This window comes from Dipodomys spectabilis, unplaced genomic scaffold, assembly GCF_019054845.1.
Source record: "Dipodomys spectabilis isolate Male_0828 unplaced genomic scaffold, ASM1905484v1 ptg000002l, whole genome shotgun sequence".
Lineage (NCBI taxonomy): Eukaryota > Metazoa > Chordata > Mammalia > Rodentia > Heteromyidae > Dipodomys > Dipodomys spectabilis.
In genome coordinates this window covers 55,763,915-55,783,988 of record NW_024870679.1, presented here as the reverse complement: position 1 = coordinate 55,783,988, position 20,074 = coordinate 55,763,915, and the positions used below count along the sequence as shown (strand labels likewise).

At 49.0% G+C, this 20,074-nt stretch overlaps 1 protein-coding gene across 4 annotated transcripts in view; it reads left to right on the top strand.

Moving 5' to 3' along the window:
• Positions 1–20,074, top strand: part of Ttc39a (tetratricopeptide repeat domain 39A) — a 41,860-nt gene that overhangs the window by 4,894 nt on the left and 16,892 nt on the right. For all 4 annotated transcript variants that reach the window (XM_042684383.1, XM_042684365.1, XM_042684373.1 and 1 more), the window contains 5 exons: positions 7,031–7,135; positions 16,454–16,585; positions 17,451–17,524; positions 18,302–18,369; positions 19,834–19,898. In XM_042684383.1, coding sequence (XP_042540317.1) covers positions 7,071–7,135; positions 16,454–16,585; positions 17,451–17,524; positions 18,302–18,369; positions 19,834–19,898 — 404 coding nt within the window. In that variant the 5' untranslated portion in view covers positions 7,031–7,070. The remainder of the gene's footprint in view (positions 1–7,030; positions 7,136–16,453; positions 16,586–17,450; positions 17,525–18,301; positions 18,370–19,833; positions 19,899–20,074) is intronic.

The window sequence follows — 20,074 nt, the reverse complement described above, 5'->3', positions numbered from 1 at the left end:
CCTCTGGCATCCCCGGGCCTCCTGTGCCCTTGTGGCAGCGACAGCTGCTAAACGCCTGGGAAACCCCCAACAGCTTTGCCCTTCCTGGGCCACAGTGCCTAGGGGGCAGCGCCTGCTGGCAGGTTACCCAGCAGACATCCGGCCTAGGAGAGTTAGGAGGGGGGCCCGCCCTGCCCTGGAGCCTCACCACCAGTGACAATATTTGCCAAGGGCCTGAGGCCTACCGACGAACAGGAAGGTGAGGAGGAGCCTGTGCTACCTGGCAGCTGGTAGCCTCTGTCCATCAGTATGGCCTGTGTGTCTGTCTAGCCTGGGTCTGAGAGGTTAGATGCTGGGTGGCAGGGGGAAACACCCTGGCCTGGGGGAGGGCTGTCTGGTAAAGTTTTTTTGTCTTGATAGTTTTGGTTTGCGTGACTTTGACCACATCCTTTACAATCCTAGATTTCTGGTCCCTCCTTTGGAAAACACAAGGAGGCTGGGCTAGCTGCTCACCTTCCTGAAATCTGGAGCTTGGTTAGAGGTCTCAGTAGCACTCAGCTGGGTCAGGAGAGAAGGAAGACATGGAGCAAAGGATCACATTAAGGAATCTTCAATTTGGAGGCTGAAAGCTACATTCGTCTCTCTTCCTCACACCTGCACATCTGTGCCTAACTTCCCTCCACAAAGCCTGAGCTTTTTTTTTTTCTGGTCTCTTGCTAGCCTTGCAGGCCTGGGGGGGGGGGGGCAGCAGGTTCTCACTTCCAGCACACACGGAACCATCTAGACCTGCCTTCCTGTGAGGACCCAACGTTCTTTAAGGCTGCACTATTCCTCATCAGTGTCAACCTCTCCCCGGTTCTGAGCTGAGGAGGACGGATGCAAGACTATCCTCACTGCCACTACATTCACTTAAGCACTCTACAATCAGGGAGGCCTACTCAGCCTGCTCTGGACAGGACAATCAGTGGCGAACAAACCAAGCCTCAATTTATGAAATATGTTTAAGTCTTCAGAAGAATATAAACAGCTAGGCCACCCAGTGGCTCAAACTTGTAATTCTAGCTACTCAGAAAGCTGAGATCTGGAGGATCATGGTTCATATCCAGCCTAGGCAAAAATGTCTGGGAGACTTCATCTCGAATTAACCAGCAAAAGGCCAAACTGTAGGGCTTTGCATGGCAGCATGGCAGCTATGATCAAGAAAGCGGAGTGAGAGTGGATGGCTCTGAGTTCAAGCCACTGCACCAGCAAAAGGGAAAGAAGAATATAACAAATAAAATGACCTCAATAAAATGACCACTCAATTTTGTTAAGTATTAACACTGTATCCCATTTATTTCATAGTCTTCTTCCTTTTTTCCCCCTCTTCTTTTTTCTGTGTCAGTCCTGGGGCTTGAACACAGCCTAGACACTGTGCCTGAGCTGCTTTTGCTCTTTTGCTCTACCACTTGAGCCACAGCTCCACTTCTGGCTTTTTTTTTTTTTTGTAGTTTATTAGAGATAGAATCTCATGGACTTTCCTGCCTAGGCTGGAATCTCAATCCTCAGATCAGCCTCCTGAGTAGCTAGGATTACAAGCATGAGCCACCAGTGTCCATCTTCAAACAAATAACATTAGAGATCATGGAGGTCTCTGTGGAAACTCCTTCTAGTTCCCTGTTTTTATTTGTTTGTCTAGTATGTGAAGGTCTAAAAAATAGTTTGTTGTTACTTTGAAGTTTTGGTATTAGTACATAGCATTACACAGCATATGCCATTCTGTAGCTTGCCTTTCCTTATTCAGTGTCAGGTTTCTGAGGTTTAGGCTTCCTGATTGCTCAGCTCTGGTCCCCCTTGAGCTGACACCCTGTCTAAAGACTTCCACATATTATTTACCCTTCTTAATGGCCATTGAGGTGGTTCCTCATGCCTTGCTATTCACTCAGAATATTCTTCTATGGCTGTCCTGTGTACATGGGTATGTTTATCCTAATAGTGGAATTCCAGTCATACAGTATTGGCTTAAGCTTTAGTTTCATTATTCAATCAGTGCTTCTCACAAAAGAAATTATGTCAATACATAACATGAGGAAAAATAATCACCAGCATTTTCTGTTGTGCTTTAAGATGGTATATCATTCCTCACAACAACCCTGGGATGTAAGTATATTAGGTCTGCTTCCTTGATAAGGAAACTGAGGCTCACTGAGTTTAAAGAACTTTCTCAGATTATGAAACAAATAACTGCTGAGCTGAAGCTTGAGTCCAAAATTGTCTGTTTTCAACACCCTTGAGGGCCATACTGCATTAGGTTAGCCCATGTGGTACTTGTTTTATGTTCCACTAAAGAGAACTGTTCATAATTTGGAGAAGTCGCTTTGGCCATGACCCCTTGTCATGTTAGCCGTTAGCCAGAGGGACCTCTCCTCCCAGCCCCCTCATTTCAGTGGCTCCAGTCTGCTCCAAGTGGCTTTACCCCCCTGCCACACATTCACCTCTCCTTGACTGAGGTTGGGGTCGAAGGGTCCCTCTGTTACCTTGTCCATAAGGCACTAACGGTGCAGGCAGACTAGGTAGGAAGATGGGAAGGGACTGGAGAGTGGGACCATCCAACTCCTTTCTCCCTTAGGCCTCCTTTGGGTGAGATCTGAACATAGTGTTAGGCCTCTGGTATTGTTCACTGTGCCTTAGTGTCCCCAAGATCACTATTACCATAGAACACATGTTGTATGTGTTTCAGTTGAGCACCCAGTGGCTCACATCTGTAATCCTAACTCCCAAGGAGGCTGAGACCTGGAGGGTTGAGGTTTAAAACCAGTCTGGACAGAAAAGTCCAAGAGATTCCATCTCCGCTTAATCAGAAAAATGCTGGACTGTAGGTGTGGCTCAAGTGGTAGTGTACCAGCTGAAAGAGAGAAACGTTGAGTGAGCGTGTGAGGTCCTGGGGAGTAGTAGTGATGGATGTCCCAGTCAGAGCAGGGAGAGATGTTTGTATTCTTCCATGTGCCTGGGAGGCATCAGACTCGATTGGTCTCCACTGCCTTCCCTCTCTAATCTGTCAAATGCAGATAAGATGTGCTAGTAGGAGGATTAAACAAAATAATACAGTTGCCAATTTAGATAAAGCTTCAGTGATTGAGTGAATGGTAGTCTGGTGGGAGGGGGGGAATTGTGAATGCTATTTTGAAGCCTTGTGGTGCCAGTGCCCTCAGCCTTCCAAGCCTCCCCAGCCAGCCTCAACCTCACCTCTCCTCTCCTTTCCTTCTAGCAGTCTTTCCAGAACCTCTGTCTTCCAGCCTTTCCAAACTACTGTGCCTCTTAAATGTGGTGGTGTGGTTTCAGCCCTTTCTTTTTCCTTGCTGCCTTCCACTCATTGCCATCTGTTTTATATAGTTTCCTCGAGTTCCCCAAGCTGCTTGGAGGCCTCTTCAACCTCAGTGATCCCTAAGATTACAGCCCTGATCACTGACTGTCCCTGCTTCTGCTTCATCTGACCCAGAGCCAGCCCAGGATGGAAGCTTACTGGATGCTTATGGAAAGGAGGGAAGGCAAAACAAACCCCAGGCTTGCTCCCAATCTAGGGAGAGTCATTACTGCAGACCCACTTCATCTCAGGTAAACTGAGGAGGTGCTAAGGCTGCCAAGGGAACAAGTGTCTGTCCATCAGGCTGTGCATCTTTCCAGGTAGACAAACAATAGAAACTCTAATTGGGGGGCTGGGAAGGTGGCTCAGTGGTAGAGCCCTTGCCTTGCATGCATGAGGCCCTGGGTTCAATTCCTCAGCACCACATAAGCAAAAAGAAAAAAGCCGGAAGTGGTACTGTGGCCCAAGTGGTAGAGCGCTAGCCTTGAGCTGAAGAGCTGAGGGACAGCGCCCAGGCCCAGAGTTCAGGCCCCATGACTGGACCAAAAAAAAAAAAAAAAGAAACTCTAATTGGTACATGTGTGTGATGTGTATGGAGAAACAAGAGGCAGGCTCTTGGATCTGGAACTGAGAGATGGACATAAACCACGGCAATGGACTTGACTTCCTAAGGCTGAGCGGATAAGCATTGGCTTGGGTAGAACCTTGGTTTAGAATCCATATTTGGACCACTGGGCTGTGGGCTGGTGGCTTATGCCTATAGTCCTAGCTACTCAGGAGATGGAGATCTGAGGATTTTCCTTCAAAGCTAGCCTGGGTAGAAAAGTCTGAGGGAATCTATCTTTAATTAATTAGCAAAGAAGTTGGACTAGAGGTGTGGCTCAAGTGGTAGTGTGCTAGCCAGGAGTGAAAAAGTCAAGCAAAACCTCAGGAAGACCTGAGGAGTTCAAGCCCTGCTACCACTACTACACACACACACACACACACACACACACACACACACACAAGTGCAGAGCCTAGATTTGGACATGTGGACTTAGCCAAGTTACACCTATTCTGTGCCTCAGTTTCCTCATCTACAATGGGGATAATAATCCTATTTTGACAGGCATTTTGAGGAGTCAAGGAAAGAATGCTACTGAATACACAGGGCAGTGGGTGCTCATGATCGCCTCACTGATTCATCCAACAGAGATGGATGTTTGAATATCAGTTTCTAGGCTAGGTTCTGGGCACAAGACAGACATGCTCTGGCCTTATGAGGAGAGGGCTGGGGTAGCGAAATTTTAGATCAGAGGCCTTTGAGACCAAAAGAATTGGAAGCTAATGATACGGGTATATCCAAACTTTAAAAAGCTATCTTCTGCTATTATGAGAGGGATGGGCTAGAAGAATAATTCTTCCAACAATCTGTCTTCAAAATAACTATCTGAGCCAGGCACCTGTGGCTCACGCCTATAATCCTAGCTACTCAGGAGGCTGAGCTCTGAGGATCAAGGTTCAAAGCCAACCTGGGCAGGAAAGTCCATGAGACTCTTATCTCTAATTAACCATCAGAAAACCAGCTGTGGCACTGTATCTCAAATGGTAGAGCTCACCTTGAGCTGAAGAGCTCAGGGACTGCCCAAGCCCAAAGTTCAAGACTCACGACTGACCAAAAAACAAAAAGCAACTATCTGGAAGCTGGATGGGTTACACCAAGCAAGCCTGGTGTGCTAATGCACACATACAGTCCCAACACCCAGGAAGCTGAAATAGGATGAAAGTTCAAGGTCAGTCTAGTTCATATGGGGAACACAGAGAGATCCTGAAAGGGGAATTGGGGGGAGGGGGACAGCTCAGGAAAGTAGGAGAAAAATGAGGGAAGTGGTAACAAGTTTGAAAAGAAATGTACTTATTACCTTACTTATATAACTGAAATCACATAGAGTTAAAGAAGTAGACTGGAAGCAAGACAAAGCCTCAACAGCTTAGGTACCTTCAGACTTAGAAACCATGACCATGAGCTCCTAAACTAGACTAGCAGCATACATGGCCTCAGGGGTGGAAGAGCCTCAGGGATCCTGGCCAAAGTAATGAACACCCTTTTTAGAGGGCTGGGTCCTCCTCCCAAGGGCCTCCAAGCTCACAGGTAAAATTACAACACGCACAAACAAGCCACTGCAAACGACAGGCACCAGAAACAACAAATAGTGTTCCTCTCAGAGTCTAAAGTGCTAGAATGATGAGTGATCGTTTATAATTAATCAGTCATGCTTAAGATAGGTAAAGAAATTGAAGCTGAGCTTGAAACAATAAACAAGGAACCAGATATGGCCTAAAATAACTAAACAGATATGAAAAAGAACAAAGTGGAATTTCTGGAAATTAAAAAAAAATAATGTACTCAATGTCATGGAAAGCTCTGTAGCTCAGATAAGTAGTAGATCAGATGGAACTAGTAAAGAGGACTTGGTAAAATCAAAGATCTAAACAAAGCACTCGGTATTTGGGAGGCTAAGCCTGGAAGACCAAAGCCTGGATCCAACTAAGCTACATAACAAGACCTCATCTTCAAAAACAAAACAAAATACCAGACCCTAACAAAGACAAAGATAGTAAAGAAGCAAGTTAGGGCTAAATGTAGTGCTCATACCTGTAACCCCTTCTACTTGGGAGCTAGACTACATGAGGATCCACTTAGCAAACATTAGAGAATGGTAAGATCTATAGAGGGCCAGCCTGTAATCCTTGCTACACTGGAGGCTGAGATCTGAGGATCACAGCTTGAAGCCAGCCTGGGCAGGAAAGTCTGTAAGTCTCTTATGTCCAGTTAAGCACAAAAAAATCCAGAAGTGGAGCTGGGGCTCAAGTAGGTAGCATTCCAACCTTGCCAGTTCAAGCCCCAGTACTGGGGCTACAGAAGAACAGAGGGTTGGAAAGGGGTGAGATGTCATTGGGAAGGTGTCAGTGGAGTATGGAAGGCCCTGGGATGCCCTTGTAGATCCACCACCAATCCCAGCCCATTGTGACAGTGTCATGTTCTAGACTACAGGCCTGGGGGGTGGGGGGAGGCAGGAGGAGCCTAGAGAGAAGGAACAAGAGAGGAGGAAGTAGGCTCCAGTGGTGGGCTGTACCCCCGAGAGGGGCAGCAAAGCCCAATGGGTCAGAAGGGCCACAAAGACCCCTTTCACCCTTATGAGGGGTAAGATGCTTTCTTTATTTAGTTAGTTAATTAGTTAATACCAGTTCAGGGCCTGGGTGCTGTTCCTGGTAGGACTAGCCTAGCGGTAGGTTAATGTTCTACCACTTGAGCCACTTGATTAGAGGTAAGAGTCTCACCAACTTTCCTGCCCAGGCTAACTTAGAACTGTGATCCTCAGAACTCAGCCTCCTGAGTAGCTAGGATTACAGGCATAACCCACTAGCACCTGGCTGGATATATTTATTGTTAAGGCCTCCGTGATTGACCCTGATTCTCAATCTTTTCCCCCATTCCCCCTCATCAGATCTCAGGATGACTCCCTCTGTCCCGTCTCCTGTCCCTGGGAATACTGACATGTGGATCCAAACTATCCAAACTGCCCATCCCGGGGCAGCACAGGCAGTCTGGAGGAGCTCACCAAAGATATGCCAGGCTGACCAGGGCGGCCGAGCGGCGCTGTGACGCTCTGTCCTGCCCAGGAGGGGCTGAGGGCTCCAGAGTCAAGTCCGTGTCTCTCCCCTCAGGACTTCTGTGAGCAGCCTTCATGTGGACCTGGACCAGTGCATGACTGCCCTGGATCTCTTCCTCACCAACCAGTTCTCAGAAGCACTCAGCTACCTCAAACCCAGGTGAGCCCAGCTGTGGTGGGGATGGAGGCAGGGCTGTGGGTGCACATCTATGTACAAGCTCTCATGGAAGGAGGGAGCATGTAGCAGAGGAGCCCTGTGGAACTGAGTGCCTTCTGCCTTCTGGGTCACAGGACCCTTGAGAGATCCTATAAATAAGGCATAGGCTTCCAATCCCACAATCTCTGAGCAGCCGGACATCCCCAAGGTCTCTGTGACTTTATTCATCTAGGGTTTCTGAGGCCTCTTCCCACTTTGATTTCTTGTTCCTACTGAGTCAGCTTAGGTTTTCTCTCTGTCAGTTCTAACACAGCCCCGTCCACCAAAGTGCTAGGCCTCAGTTCCCTCCGCTGAGCATTTAGGTAATGAACACTGCTCTTTTAGTCATTTCCTCCCCTGTGTACTGCCTGATCTCTAAATGTGCACCTAAGTATGTGCACATACAGCTTTTACTATATTCACTGGGTTGTTTTTTCCAGCTTTTAAAACAGGTACAGCTAGGTGCCAGTGGCTCATGTTTGTAATTCTAAGGATATCTAATTCTGATTCCACTCAGCAGGCTGAGATCTGAGGATTGTGGTTCAAAGCCAGCCCAGGCAGAAAAGTCCGTGAGACTTTTCTCTCCAATAAGCTACCAAAATGCCAGAACTGGAGCTATGGCTCAAGTGATAGAGCACCAGCCTTGAGCAAAAAAGGTCAGGTACCATGCCCAGGCTCTTGAGTTCAAGCCTTAGGACTGGCACAAAGAAAAAAAATTTAAAAAAAGCTGACGTACAGCTGGGCATGGTGACTACCAGCACTTGAGAGGCTGTAGAAGAATGGAGTTTGAGGTCAGTCTGGCTACACAGTGAGGCCCTGGCTCAAACAAGCAGTTGTATCCCTGTAAATTTTACCTTTTTCACTTGTATTTTTTATTTTATTTATTTTTGCCAGTCCTAGGGCATGAACTCAGGGCCTAGGCTCTGTCCCTGAGCCTCTGTGTACTGAAGGTTAGCATTCTACCACTTGAGCCACAACACCACTTCTGGCTTTTTCTGTTTATGTGGTACTGAGGAATCAAACCCAGGGCCTCATGCATGCCTGCTAGGCAAGCCCTCTACCACTGAGCCACATTTCCATTTTCTCACTCATCTTCTCCCATGTGCTTGTCTTTTTTTTTTTAAGACAGGGTATTGCTATGTGGCCTAAGTGGCCTTGACCTCAACCCTGCCTGCTGGCTCCCAAGTGCTGGATTACAGGTGTGGGCTACTGTGGCTGGTCTTCTACCTCTCACTTATAAATGTCATATTCCATCCTCCCTCCCCCGCCCCTCTCTCTCTCAGCACTGAGGTTTAAACTCAAGGTCTTGTTAGGCAAGAGCTTTATCACTTAAGCCATATCTCCAGCTCTGACCCTCTCTGTAGACATGGATTTAGCTTTCTCACACCCTTATACCCTTTCCTCATCCTCCTCTTTATTATATCACAATATTTAACTAATCAATCATCAATATTTGTATCATTGTATATTTGTTTTTTTTATTTATTTTATTTATTTTATTTGTTTTGTTTTGTTGGTCAGTCATGGGGCCTGAACTCTGGGCCTGGGCTGCTGTCCCTTAGCTCTTCAGCTCAAGGGTAGCACTTTACCACGTGAGCCACAGAGCCACTTCCGATTTGGAATTTTTTTTTTTTTTTTTGCTTATGTGGCACTGAGGAATCGAACCCAGGACCTCATGCATGCAAGGCAAGCACTCTACTACTGAGCCACTTTCCCAGCCCATATCATTGTATATTTGTATCTTTGTAATTATTACATACTGTGGCAATAGGTTGTGTATTAGATGATGTTTCCTTTCTGGAGTTAATAATGATCTTTATTTTTTTCATTTGCCTAATTTTCTATACATTTATAATAAACTCTAAACACTCCATAAGATGATCCTGTCAGGAGCTCTCCGTTCTAGGAAGTTCCCTCTGTCTTCTGTTTCCCTGCTTTGCTGGCTTTCTTAAAGTTAAGTGACTGACTTCCTTGGTCATTCTTCTAAGGCTCTTATTTCCTCCTCTCCTTTCCATTTCTGCATCTTTTCTTCCTCTAATGTTTGATATATTTTCTCAGCCTTATAATTAAGTTCTTCTATTGACTTCTGTAACCATGTGATTTCTTTATTGTTCTCTGGATCTCCTTTCTTTCCTCCCTTTAACCCCTCTCTCTCCTCTCTCTTCCCCGCCCCCCTCTCACACACACACATCACTATGTAATTCAGAGTGGCTTTAGATTCTAGGTCATCCTACCACAGACCTCCAAGTGCTGAGATTACAGGTATATGCCACCACACCTGGCAATATCTTATTCTTGCTTTATCAATTCACTTTTCTTTATAGCTATATTAGGAATATAAGGTTCCTTAGAACACAGCCTAGTATATTAAGTACTCTACTAGGTTTTTTTTTATTGTGAAAATACTGTACAGAGGGGTTATAATTACATGAGCAAGATAATTCTACTAGATATTATTGTTAGCATTATTATCACAGAATAAGAAATGTTGTATTCGTGCATTGCATGAATTGCTTTCTACGGGTTCCTGAATTCTGCTTAATTGTGGGAACCAATTATCACTCCAATACCAAGGGTCCCTGGCTAGTTTTCTGTCATAGTTAAGAATGAACCAGGGCTGGGAAGGTGGCTCAGTGGTAGAGTGCTTGCCTTGCATGCATGAGGCCCTGGGTTCGATTCCTCAGCATCACATAAGCAAGCAAAAAGAAAAAAGCTGGAAGTGGTGCTGTGGCTCAAGTGGTAGAGCGCTAGCCTTGAGCTGAAGAGCTGAGGGACAGCGCCCAGGCCCAGAGTTCAGGCCCCATGACGGGACCCAAAAATAAATAAATAAACAAGAATGAACCACTCAAAGGCAAATAGAAGGTCTGTGCCAAGCAGCCTCAAGGCTGGTAAGATTGTCTTTTGAATGATCCTTCAGAGAGCTGCTGGCCCCACATGTCAGCATGCAAGGTAAGCCTGCTTCCCTCTTTCTCAGGGTGGACAGAGAACCCCTGGGCTGTCTAAATTCTGAGATGAGGCCAGGGGTCCAATCATGGCTCCTGCCTGCCTGCTTTCCCTTTCTCCCTATGTTGTCAGCCCCAAGGTTTCTCTGTACTGCCACACCTCCTTTCCCCACATTCCAGCATGGCAAATACTCAGTTGGCTTATAGATTCTTCTCTACACTTGGCTGACCCATTGTTTTCCTCCTGGAGTTAGGAGCCTAGCTTCTGGGGGGATGGTGGGGCCAGGAGAATGATCAGAATCAGTCCTTGTGATAAGTTCCTCCCACTATCTGAGGGATCAGGGTGAGCCAGGGGCTGCAGTATTCATCTGAGGGATCAGGGTGAGCCAGGGGCTGCAGTATTCAATGGTCTGAGGCCAGCCAGGTCCCACCCCGCTCCTCACCGAATGTCCAGGCGTCCCAGCTCCCACTTCCCTCCCAGTCAGTCCTTTCTTGTCCCTCACTGGCTCACAGCCACCTCCTGCACTTGAAACTGGCTGTCCCAGGCTTGTCCCACCACACCCCAAGCACAAACACTGGCCTCTCTCCTTATTCTCGGACACTCAGCACAGACCTGGCCACACCTTAATCTAACTCTAACCCATCCTGCACTCTGAGGGTCAACAGAAGGAAGTCAGAGCACGATAAAAAATAAAATTTAAAATTAAGGATACTCTTAGGAGGGGAACACAAAGGTGGTATGCCTATGTGCAGCTCATCGTATAAAATAATGTTCCTGGAAATGAACTCCAGGAAATGGGGGGAAAAAAAAACTAAAATTAAACACACACACACACACACACACACACACACACACACACACACACACACTAAAACCAGATGACATTGTATGGCCTTCAAAGCTGTGCCTACCACAGGGTCCCTATCTCTCTCTCCTCTGGGCTGCCTTCCTTGCCTCTGGGGGTCACTCAGCAGAGAAAGCCCTTGCTTTAAAGGAGGCAGCCCAGAGAACAGGCGGCCTCTTTCCCATGCATCTGTGAAACAGTGCAGCTTCTGGTTCTCAGCCTTATGCCACTTTGGCAAGACTCTTCCCTGTCCTTTTAGTGAGAGCTTTCCGCAGCGCTGTCCCCAAGCACTCCCATGACATCCAAGATTGCATCCAAAGTTACCAAGTGTCCCCAGGGGACTAAATTACAGTGATTCCAGACATTGCCATACATCCTTGTATGGACTTTACCACCTCCCAGAGAATCACTGAGCTGGAGAAATCATTGTTGCTAATAAATCAGTTTTTTACGAGCTGCCCCTCCCCCACCCCACTCACAGTTGGCTGAGCTCCAGCTGCAATTCCTGCTCCTTGGGTCTGTCTAATTCCCTGATTCTATGAGTAGGGCTAGGGTCCCTCTTTTGTCCCCATCCTCTTGCCAACCTCCTGTTCCTGCCACCACACCTTTTATGATATCACTTCCTTGAGTAATGTCTATACCAAAGTTTGTATTACCTTGCATATATATCTTCTCTAGACACTGTCCTTAGAACATGGAGGCTCCTCTGTTAGTTTTTTCTAACTCGTGTTCATAAGCAACTGAGCTGGAATTCAAGTCCAGGCCTACTTGGCCCCAGCAGCTCTGCTCTTACTGCTGCGCTCGCTTGGGTCTCCAGTGGTCAGGAGGTGGCCACTTTGCGTGGAGGGCCTTATGCTGCTGCTATCAGGAAGAGTATGAAAAGGGTGTGCGCAGAGATAAGTGTGTGTGCCAGGTGCCGGAAGTTCAGGGTATAGCCATGCTATGTCCTGGAATTTTTCTGAGGGAAGAAGAAAGGTCATCAACTAAGAGTGAGAGATGGGGCTTGAACTCAGGGCCTTGGGCTCTCCCTTGACCTTGTCACTCAAGGCTTGAGGCACACCTCTTTTTTTTTTTTTTTGGTCAGTTGTGGGGCTTGAACTCTGGGCCTGGGCACTGTCCCTTAGCTCTTCAGCTCAAGACTAGTGCTCTACCACTTGAGCCACAGCACCACTTCCAGTTTTTTGTTGGTTCATTGGAGATAAGAGTCTCAGAGACTTTCCTGCCTAGGCTGGATCCTCAGATCTCAGCCTCCTGAGTAGCTAGGATTACAGGGATGAGCCACCGGTGCCTGGCTGAGCCATACCTCTTGATTCCAGTTTTTTGGTACAGAGGAGTCTCACAGACTTTCCTGCCTGGGCTGGCTTCAAACTGAGATCCTCAGATCTCAGCTGCTTGAGTAGCTAGGATTATAGGCATGAGCAAGCAGCACCCAGCAGAAGTAGGTATTTCTGAGCTGTGTGATGGGCCTGGTCCAGGTTGGCCCCTGGCTCAGGGCATGCCTATCTGTGCCTTTCTATGCACTGCTGCTCTCCAACCTTCTTCAATGGCAGTGTGGAGGAAATGTTCTGAGTTTCCTATCTGGGTGCAGCAGAAGGTTGAAAGGCCTAGCGTTGTGTATTTACACCAGAGAGGGGCTGGCATGAGGGAGCTAAGTTGAAAGGTCAGAAGAGGTGACAGGCTGGAGGAGGGAGAATGGGGCAATGGAGTGACAAGGGAGAACAGGAATGTGGCCTGTGGTTAGGAGGATGGCCAGTGTCCTTTAAAGACTCTGAAAGGAGAGCCATTCTATATGATGAAGATGTAGTCAAGGTGTACCCAGGAGGGGGCGGGGGGAGGGGACACCTCTCATTCAGCATCACACATGTGCCAGACAGTGTAAGGGATGCCAGGGCTCCAGTGCTGAGCAAGACCTTCTCAAACAGTGGAACAAGCACTAAGCGGTGCTGAGATCTACCCAGGGACCCCAACTAGTCAGCAAGGCTTTAAGACCAGCCACATAATTTAGGTCCTGTTGCCAAGTGACTATATGAGGTTACTTGTTTGCAAATTATCAAAGAGTTTCAAGGCAGTGACAGCAGAGAAAGCTTCCTGGACAAGGTGACATTGAAAGTGACATGGGCTGGATGAGGACTGAGCCAGATGGAGGGGGCCTTCCTGGGCAGAGGGAACAGTCACTTGGTCAGGTGAGTGAAGGTGAAGGAGGGGCTGGTGTGTTTGAGGACTGGAGACGCTCAGGCTGGAGTCGGGAGAGCTGAGTTGGGTGCTAGCAGAGTCCCAGAGGGCTGAAGGATGGTGAAGGAGGATGTGAGTGTCCTAGAAGTCACTTGTCTGGAGATGAGGGGCAGTGAGGTGAGGTCTGAGAGGACAAGCAGTGGGGTTGGGACCTTTCAGGACGGTGAACTAGAAGACTTACAGAAGCAGAGGGTCTGTGTCTGCCTTCCAGATCTTCCCAGAGCTTCCTGAGAAATAAGGCTGGGCACAGGGGGCCAGGAAGGAGCTGTGGGGTCGGGTCAGGATGAGGATGCCCAGATAGTGAGGACAGGGTCAGATATAGCAAGGCCTGAGCCCTGGATACTAGCCAAGGAAAAGGCCTGGGGTCCCCTATAGTGGCCATGGTGTCCCCAGTCTACCACCCTGCTCTGCTGACAGCTCTTCCAGAACTCTCCCCATCTTGGTTACTACTCCACAGAAAGCAGACCCCAGTGGGCATTATGCTGCAGAGCTGGGCCCAGCTCACAGATCTGGATGTTCTATATACAAATGAGAACTCATGGGCTACACATTAATCTTGGGGTGCCTGAGGTTTGGGGGCTATCATACCCCTGAGCCCTATTTCCATTCCAGGTCAGAATTGGGGGGGGGTCTCTCAGGTAGAAGGAAGAAGGGAACAGGTACATGTTGGGGCCTCAGGCCTCAGACTGGAAATTCCACTTTGTCTGCCAACAATGTGGCTGTCGAGGGACACCTCGACACTTCCTGGGCTCAGCACCAATCTGGACTCAGCAGCTGGATCTGGGCTGAGTCCTGGGGAGAGCAAGAGGGAAGAGAGGATAAAGAGGTAGTCAGGTCTGCTGAAGGGTGTCAGTCCCTATCTGGGGGGATGGTGTCTGGGGTTTTATGCTAGAAAGTGATCCTTGATCCTTGACATTTCCTCAGCAAGGATTATGTAGCCCTGGCCTGGGCTAAATATTTAAACTAGGCATTAAGTCCTAGAGTTCATGAATTCATTTTATTAAATTATATTTCTGTGCTGGCCTGGGGCTTGAACTCAGGGCCCGGGTACCACCCCTGAGCTTTTATGCTCAAGGCTAGTGCTCTGCTACTTTGAGCCACAAGCGCCACTTCCAGTTTTCTGGTGGTTAATTAGAAATAAGAGTCTCACAGACTTAACTGCCCAGGCTGGCTTTGAACTGTGATCCTCAGATCTCAGCCTCCTGGGTAGCTAGGATTACAGGCGTGAGCCACTAGCACCTAACTTGAATTCATTTTGATAGAGGAGAGATGTGATTCCGAGAGATTGAGGCTGACCAGAGTCACACAGTGGGTGAATGGCAAAGCCAAGATGCCAAGCTATGTTGGAGAGACTCGGGAGTCCAGATATCATCACCCCTGTGGCAGAGATCTACCTCATTTCTACAAGCCACTGTCAGGCCAAACAGCCCTGGCTCTGGCCTGGAAGGTGTCCTGAGCACTGGTAGGGCAGGGATGGGGCCTTTTGTTCCCTTCAGAACCTTTGGTCCTCACCTGCCCATCACTCAGAAGTAAACAAACAAAAAACTCACTTCACCTCACTTTATCCTTTTACAGGTGATTTTTAAATCTTATCGACTAATTAATTAATTGTGTGTGTGTGTGTGTGTGTGTGTGTGTGCCAGTAAAAGGGCTCGAACTCAGGGCCAGGGAAGTGTCCCAAAGCTTTTTGTTTTCAAGACTGGCACTCTGTCATTTGAGTCACAGCTCCACTTTCCAGCTTTTTTGGTGGCTAATTGGAGATGAGAATCTCATGGAGGAAGTGGCGCTGTGGCTCAGTGGTAGAGCCCTTGCCTTGAGCTGAAGAGCTCAGGGACAGCACCCAGGTCCAGAGTTCAAGCCCCATGACCGACAAAAAAAAAAAAAAATTGACCAAAGAATTTCATGGACTTTCCCGCTTGTGCTGGCTTTGAACCATGATCCTTAGATTTCAGCTTCCTGAGTTCCTGAGTAGCTAGGATTACAGGCATGAGCCACTTATGCTCAGCTTTACAGGTGATTTTTAAATAAGAAAGGAAGGTGGCTAAAGTTACACGATTTAACAATAAAACCAGCTATAAGGCTTAGTCGCCCCTCCTCTGAAGTTCCCAGGATTAGCCCGGTACTGAGGAGTGTGGTAACTCGCGGGGAAACTGTAGTCTGGAGAGCTGTGCTCTCCCACCAGCTCAAGGCCATTGTGTCCAGGTGGGCCAGCTGTATTTCCCCCAGCAGCAGCCAAGACCCTAAGCCTGCTAAGGGTCTCCCCTAAGACTGGCATCATTCTCACCCCTCCTTACCCTGGCACTCTCCATGTGTTAGACTGGTGGCTGGCTGCCACCCCCACCAGAACACCCTCTAGTGAAGGAGCAGAAGCTGTGAAGGCTCAAGGAGGCGGAAGGAAGGCTTCCCAAGGCACCATGGCTCATTGACACTGCATGTCACGCTGCAGCTGAGCACAGAGATGAGTCATCCCCAGCCCTGTCCCTCGGAGACTTATGGTCTGTGGAGAGAGCTGAGCCTGTGCTGGTGTGGGTTCACTGTGGCCCTGCCTTGTTATAAACATGAAATCTCTGAGGAGAAGCCCTGGCTTCCCAGGGGCCTGTGAGGCCCCTGGCAGGCCTTGGCAGACAGTCAAGGGAACTGTGGTGGTAGGAGAAGGGTGTGTCAGGCTGGGGGAAGAGTATGGGCAAAGGCCCAGAGGTGGGAAGCACAGGGTCTTCTCTGTGGTTTGTAAAGCCCATGTACGACCTTGAGTGTGACCGGATCAGAGCAGGGTAGGGGAGCAACAAGAGGCTGGAGAGATGGGCAGGGGGAAGGGTTCAACCTGGGGATGTGGGTCAGGTGATGGGATGAGGGAGGCAAAGGGGGCCTCTGAAGAGATCCAGGGTGTGTGGAAGGGGATGAAGGCAGTATGGGCTTGGACATAGAAAGGGTCAGGCAGGACTAGGAGTCAGCCTGCTGAAGGTGGAGGCAGAAAGGGCAGCCTCAGGCCAACCTGAGGCCAACTAGCCCTTTGCTAGTCCTGCTGGCCTTGCTGCAGAGGAGAAGGGCTGAGGCTCATGCCTGTCAGGTCCCTTGGGGCCACTGAACTGGAGGTAGAAGAGCTAGAACAGGATCTCACTGGAGTCAGAGTTTTCTGAACAGTAGTGAAAGGGTCAGAAAGGATTAACTGGTCCTATTTTCTCCCCTGCTGAAAACTGGAAGGAAATGGAGGATGGGGGGAGGTCTAGGAACAGTGTGTCCAATGTCTTCTCTCTCTTCGGCAGAACCAAGGAGAGCATGTACCACTCACTGACCTATGCCACCATCCTGGAGATGCAGGCTATGATGACCTTCGACCCTCAGGACATCCTGCTTGCTGGCAGCATGATGAAGGAAGCGCAGTCACTGTGTCAGAGGTCAGGCTGTGGGGTCAGGGATTGGGGTTATGAGGCCCACCTTCCTGTCTGTCACCCTGATCTAACCAAGGCCTAGAATGCCACTATTAGTGCTGTTTCTTTGGGCTAAGAGGTGGTATCCTTGAATGCTGAAAGCTTTATCTACATGTCCCAGAACCTTGTTGCCCACACCAGTATACTGAGCAGCTTCCAGCAACCAGTGCCAACTGGACTCTCATTTTGTAACTCTTTGGCCATGATCCCTCTCTGGTCAACTTTCCTCATCTATAAAATGGGTGTGATGATATACCCATATACCCACTGCAAGATTGCCCTAGGGATTGCCTGAAAACATGGTGTGCAGGACCCTAGTGAACAACATATTTGGTTCTCATTCCTTGCTTGAATGAATGAAATAATAGACCCGAAGAGTTTGTGTTTGGTTGAGTCATCGTCTACTGGATACATGCTTATTCCAGGCCAAGCCCGTGTGACCTGGAGATCATCAACCATAAGGGACCTAGACCAGGACAGTGACATCCCAACATGATGCAGGGAAGCCAGAGGGAGGGGTGGAGGGTGAGCCTGAGGAGTGGGAAAGACTCCCGGGGGGGGGCGGGGGGGGGGTTCTGAAGGATGGCCCAGGAGAGAGAAGGAAGAGGGGGAAGGAAAAAGGAGACTCTGGGTAGCGGCAACAGCAGTGGTGAAGAGGTGAGGAAGTTCTGGATTTGGCTGAGCAGTGGGGAGTCCAGTGTCTGCAGACTTCCATAGGAGGAGCCTTGGAATTCTGGGGAGTACAGAAAAGAGGGGCACAGATAAGTAGGACCAGGACTGGGCCCTTCTCACCACCTGACCAAATGACCAGTGGCTCCTTTAATTTCTTCAGGCGCCGGAGGAAGTCTTCTGTGACAGACTCCTTCAGCCTGGTATACCGGCCCACCATGGAGCAATTCACGGAAGGTATGGCGTCAGGGTGTGCCCTCAAGCATGCTGAGCCTGGGTGGCTGTAGGCCTAGATAAGAGAGGGCAGCAGGTGTCACCCATGGGGCTGGGCCTTGCCTCAAGGTGGGGACACAGGTAGAGGAGGTCTGGCCCCTTTCCAGGAGTGGCCCTCTGGTGAGGGCACGAGGTGAGTGAGACCCACCCATGCGTCTTTCCCTGGCAAGGAACCCAGAAGCTGACGTAAGGAAAGCTGTCACCAGGCCTAGCTTTGCTGCTCCAGCGGAGGGGAGCTGAGACCCGAATGTACATTAGGCGTGCTCTCTGACTGGTCTGCCTGGGAGAAGAGTCTGGGGTTTAGAAGCTGACACACGGGATGAGACGGTTGGCAGAAGCAGAGGAGATGGTCTGGGTTGTAACTCACGTAGCTTCTTTGTGCCATGACCATGTATGGCAGAAGCCAGCCATGAGTATTTTGGGATTGTCCAGCACAGGACAAACAATCTTAGCCCACCTAGAGAGCCCTGGAAGATTCTTGTACCTAACACAGCCTCTGATGGTCCCTGGGAACAAGAAGATGAGGTTGTGCTGATATCCATCCTGAGTATTGGAACTGGGTATCCACTACAAAGATGGAGATGTGAGCTAACTTGGGTCAGAGCAATGGAGCAGTCGAGGTCGCACAGTGCTGCTGCAGGCTTCCTTTGCTTTTGAGGGAGGTAAGGGCTGGAGGATTGGACCCAAGGCCCCTGTCCACAGCCTCAGGAAGCCTCAGGGCTTTGATTTTCCTCCCCACAGAGGAAATGCATGCCGAGGTCTGCTACGCAGAGTGCCTGCTGCAGAGAGCGGCGCTGACCTTCCTGCAGGTAGGAATCCCTGCCTTGAATTTTGCATCAGTCACCAGGTCCAGGCATGACCCCATCCCCTGTGGGCCTGATGAAGACCCAGGTTCAGAGCCCCCGACTCCTGACCCTGGCCAGGCTTGATGCAGAAGAGAATGGGTGCACCATCCCCACACCCTGTTACTATGGGGCTGCGTCTACTATGTCCAGGCATTGCCAGAAGCCTTTTGCACTTGTACCCATTTGACAAACACTCATCACTCAGTGTACCAGACTTTTACATATAGTCGAATATAGTGTGTCATTTTTTATAAATCTCACACCTGAGTTTGTTTTATGCATGTCCCATTATTATTTAATCTTTACCTCAAAGTCCAAGACTTGGGAAAGGAGTCACCTTCCCAAGGCCACACAATTAACAAATGATGAACTGGGATTTGAATCTAGATCCAGCCAAGTCAGAGCCAGGTACCTTCACCATACATTGGTAATTATGAGCACTCTCATTGCATGAGTTTTGTTTTGTTTTTTAACCAGGAAGCCTGGGATATGATGTCACACATTAAAATCCTGTATAAAGCCAGGGGTGGGAGAGTATGTTTGTAATCCTAGCACTTAGGAGGCTTGGGCAAGGAGTTGTTCAAGGTTAGCCTGGACTATGTAACTAGATCCTGTTTTAAAGGGGCATGCTTTTATTTTCCTCTTTTGGACCTTAGTCGATCAGAATTGTGTTCATTCTAATTCCTGGTGTCAGACTCGCTGTAACACCTGCACCATGAGTAGCATTTTATTTCATTTACTTGTTTATTATATAATCACAAATATAAATACCCACAATCCCCTCTTCAACCAGCCAAAGAGCAGATCTCAGTGGTAATTCACCCTGTCTCCCCCCAACCCCCACCCCGGCCTCCTCCCACTGTCTGGGCTGCTACCTAGAAAGTTCCTCATCCATCTTGTTTGTGTCTGAAGAGCATATGGTCATGTTTCCTTAGTTTTGAGCTTCATAACGGCCTCAAGGGACTTGCCTTCTGCACCCATCCCTGCGGTGGCTGTGCTACGCTCTCACCCACCTGCTGCTATGAACATGGCTTCTACAGCACCCCCTCCCCCCGCCCTCCCGTGGGTCTCTCAGGAGCTGCCAGGCTGGCGGGGGCACTGGTGCTTCAAAAGATAAATGTGATAAACACCCACGTGTGGCAGAAAGTACAGGCAGTTCAGAAATGAGCCTCTTTCCTCCTCTCACAGTCTTTCCCCCTAAAGGGAGGCCCTGTCTATCAGGGCATGTCCCCCAGCCCAGACCTCTGGCCAAGCACCCAGGGTGTGTAGAAGTGGGGGAAAGCAGCCTCCTTACCTCCTGCAGTTCCTTCATAGATCCAGACACAGGGAACCAGACACTCAAGGCCCAGAACCTTTTGGGATTCCTCAGGCCACATCTGGCTGCCTGCCTGCCCCGGGGCTCAACTGTAACATTTCTTCCTCCTGTAGGACGAGAACATGGTGAGCTTCATCAAGGGTGGCATCAAAGTTCGAAACAGCTATCAAACCTACAAGTGAGCGGGGCCGGTGTGGGGAGAGCGGAGGGGGGAGGGGGCGGGCCCAGGAGCTATGTCCCTGTGCCTCTCCAGCTGCACTGTGGGAGGTGGACTTCTGGCTTGAAGCTGGACCTCTGTTGTGAGCTCAAGCACCCCTATGACTGGTTCTGAGGCTTGACCTCAGGGCCAGGAGG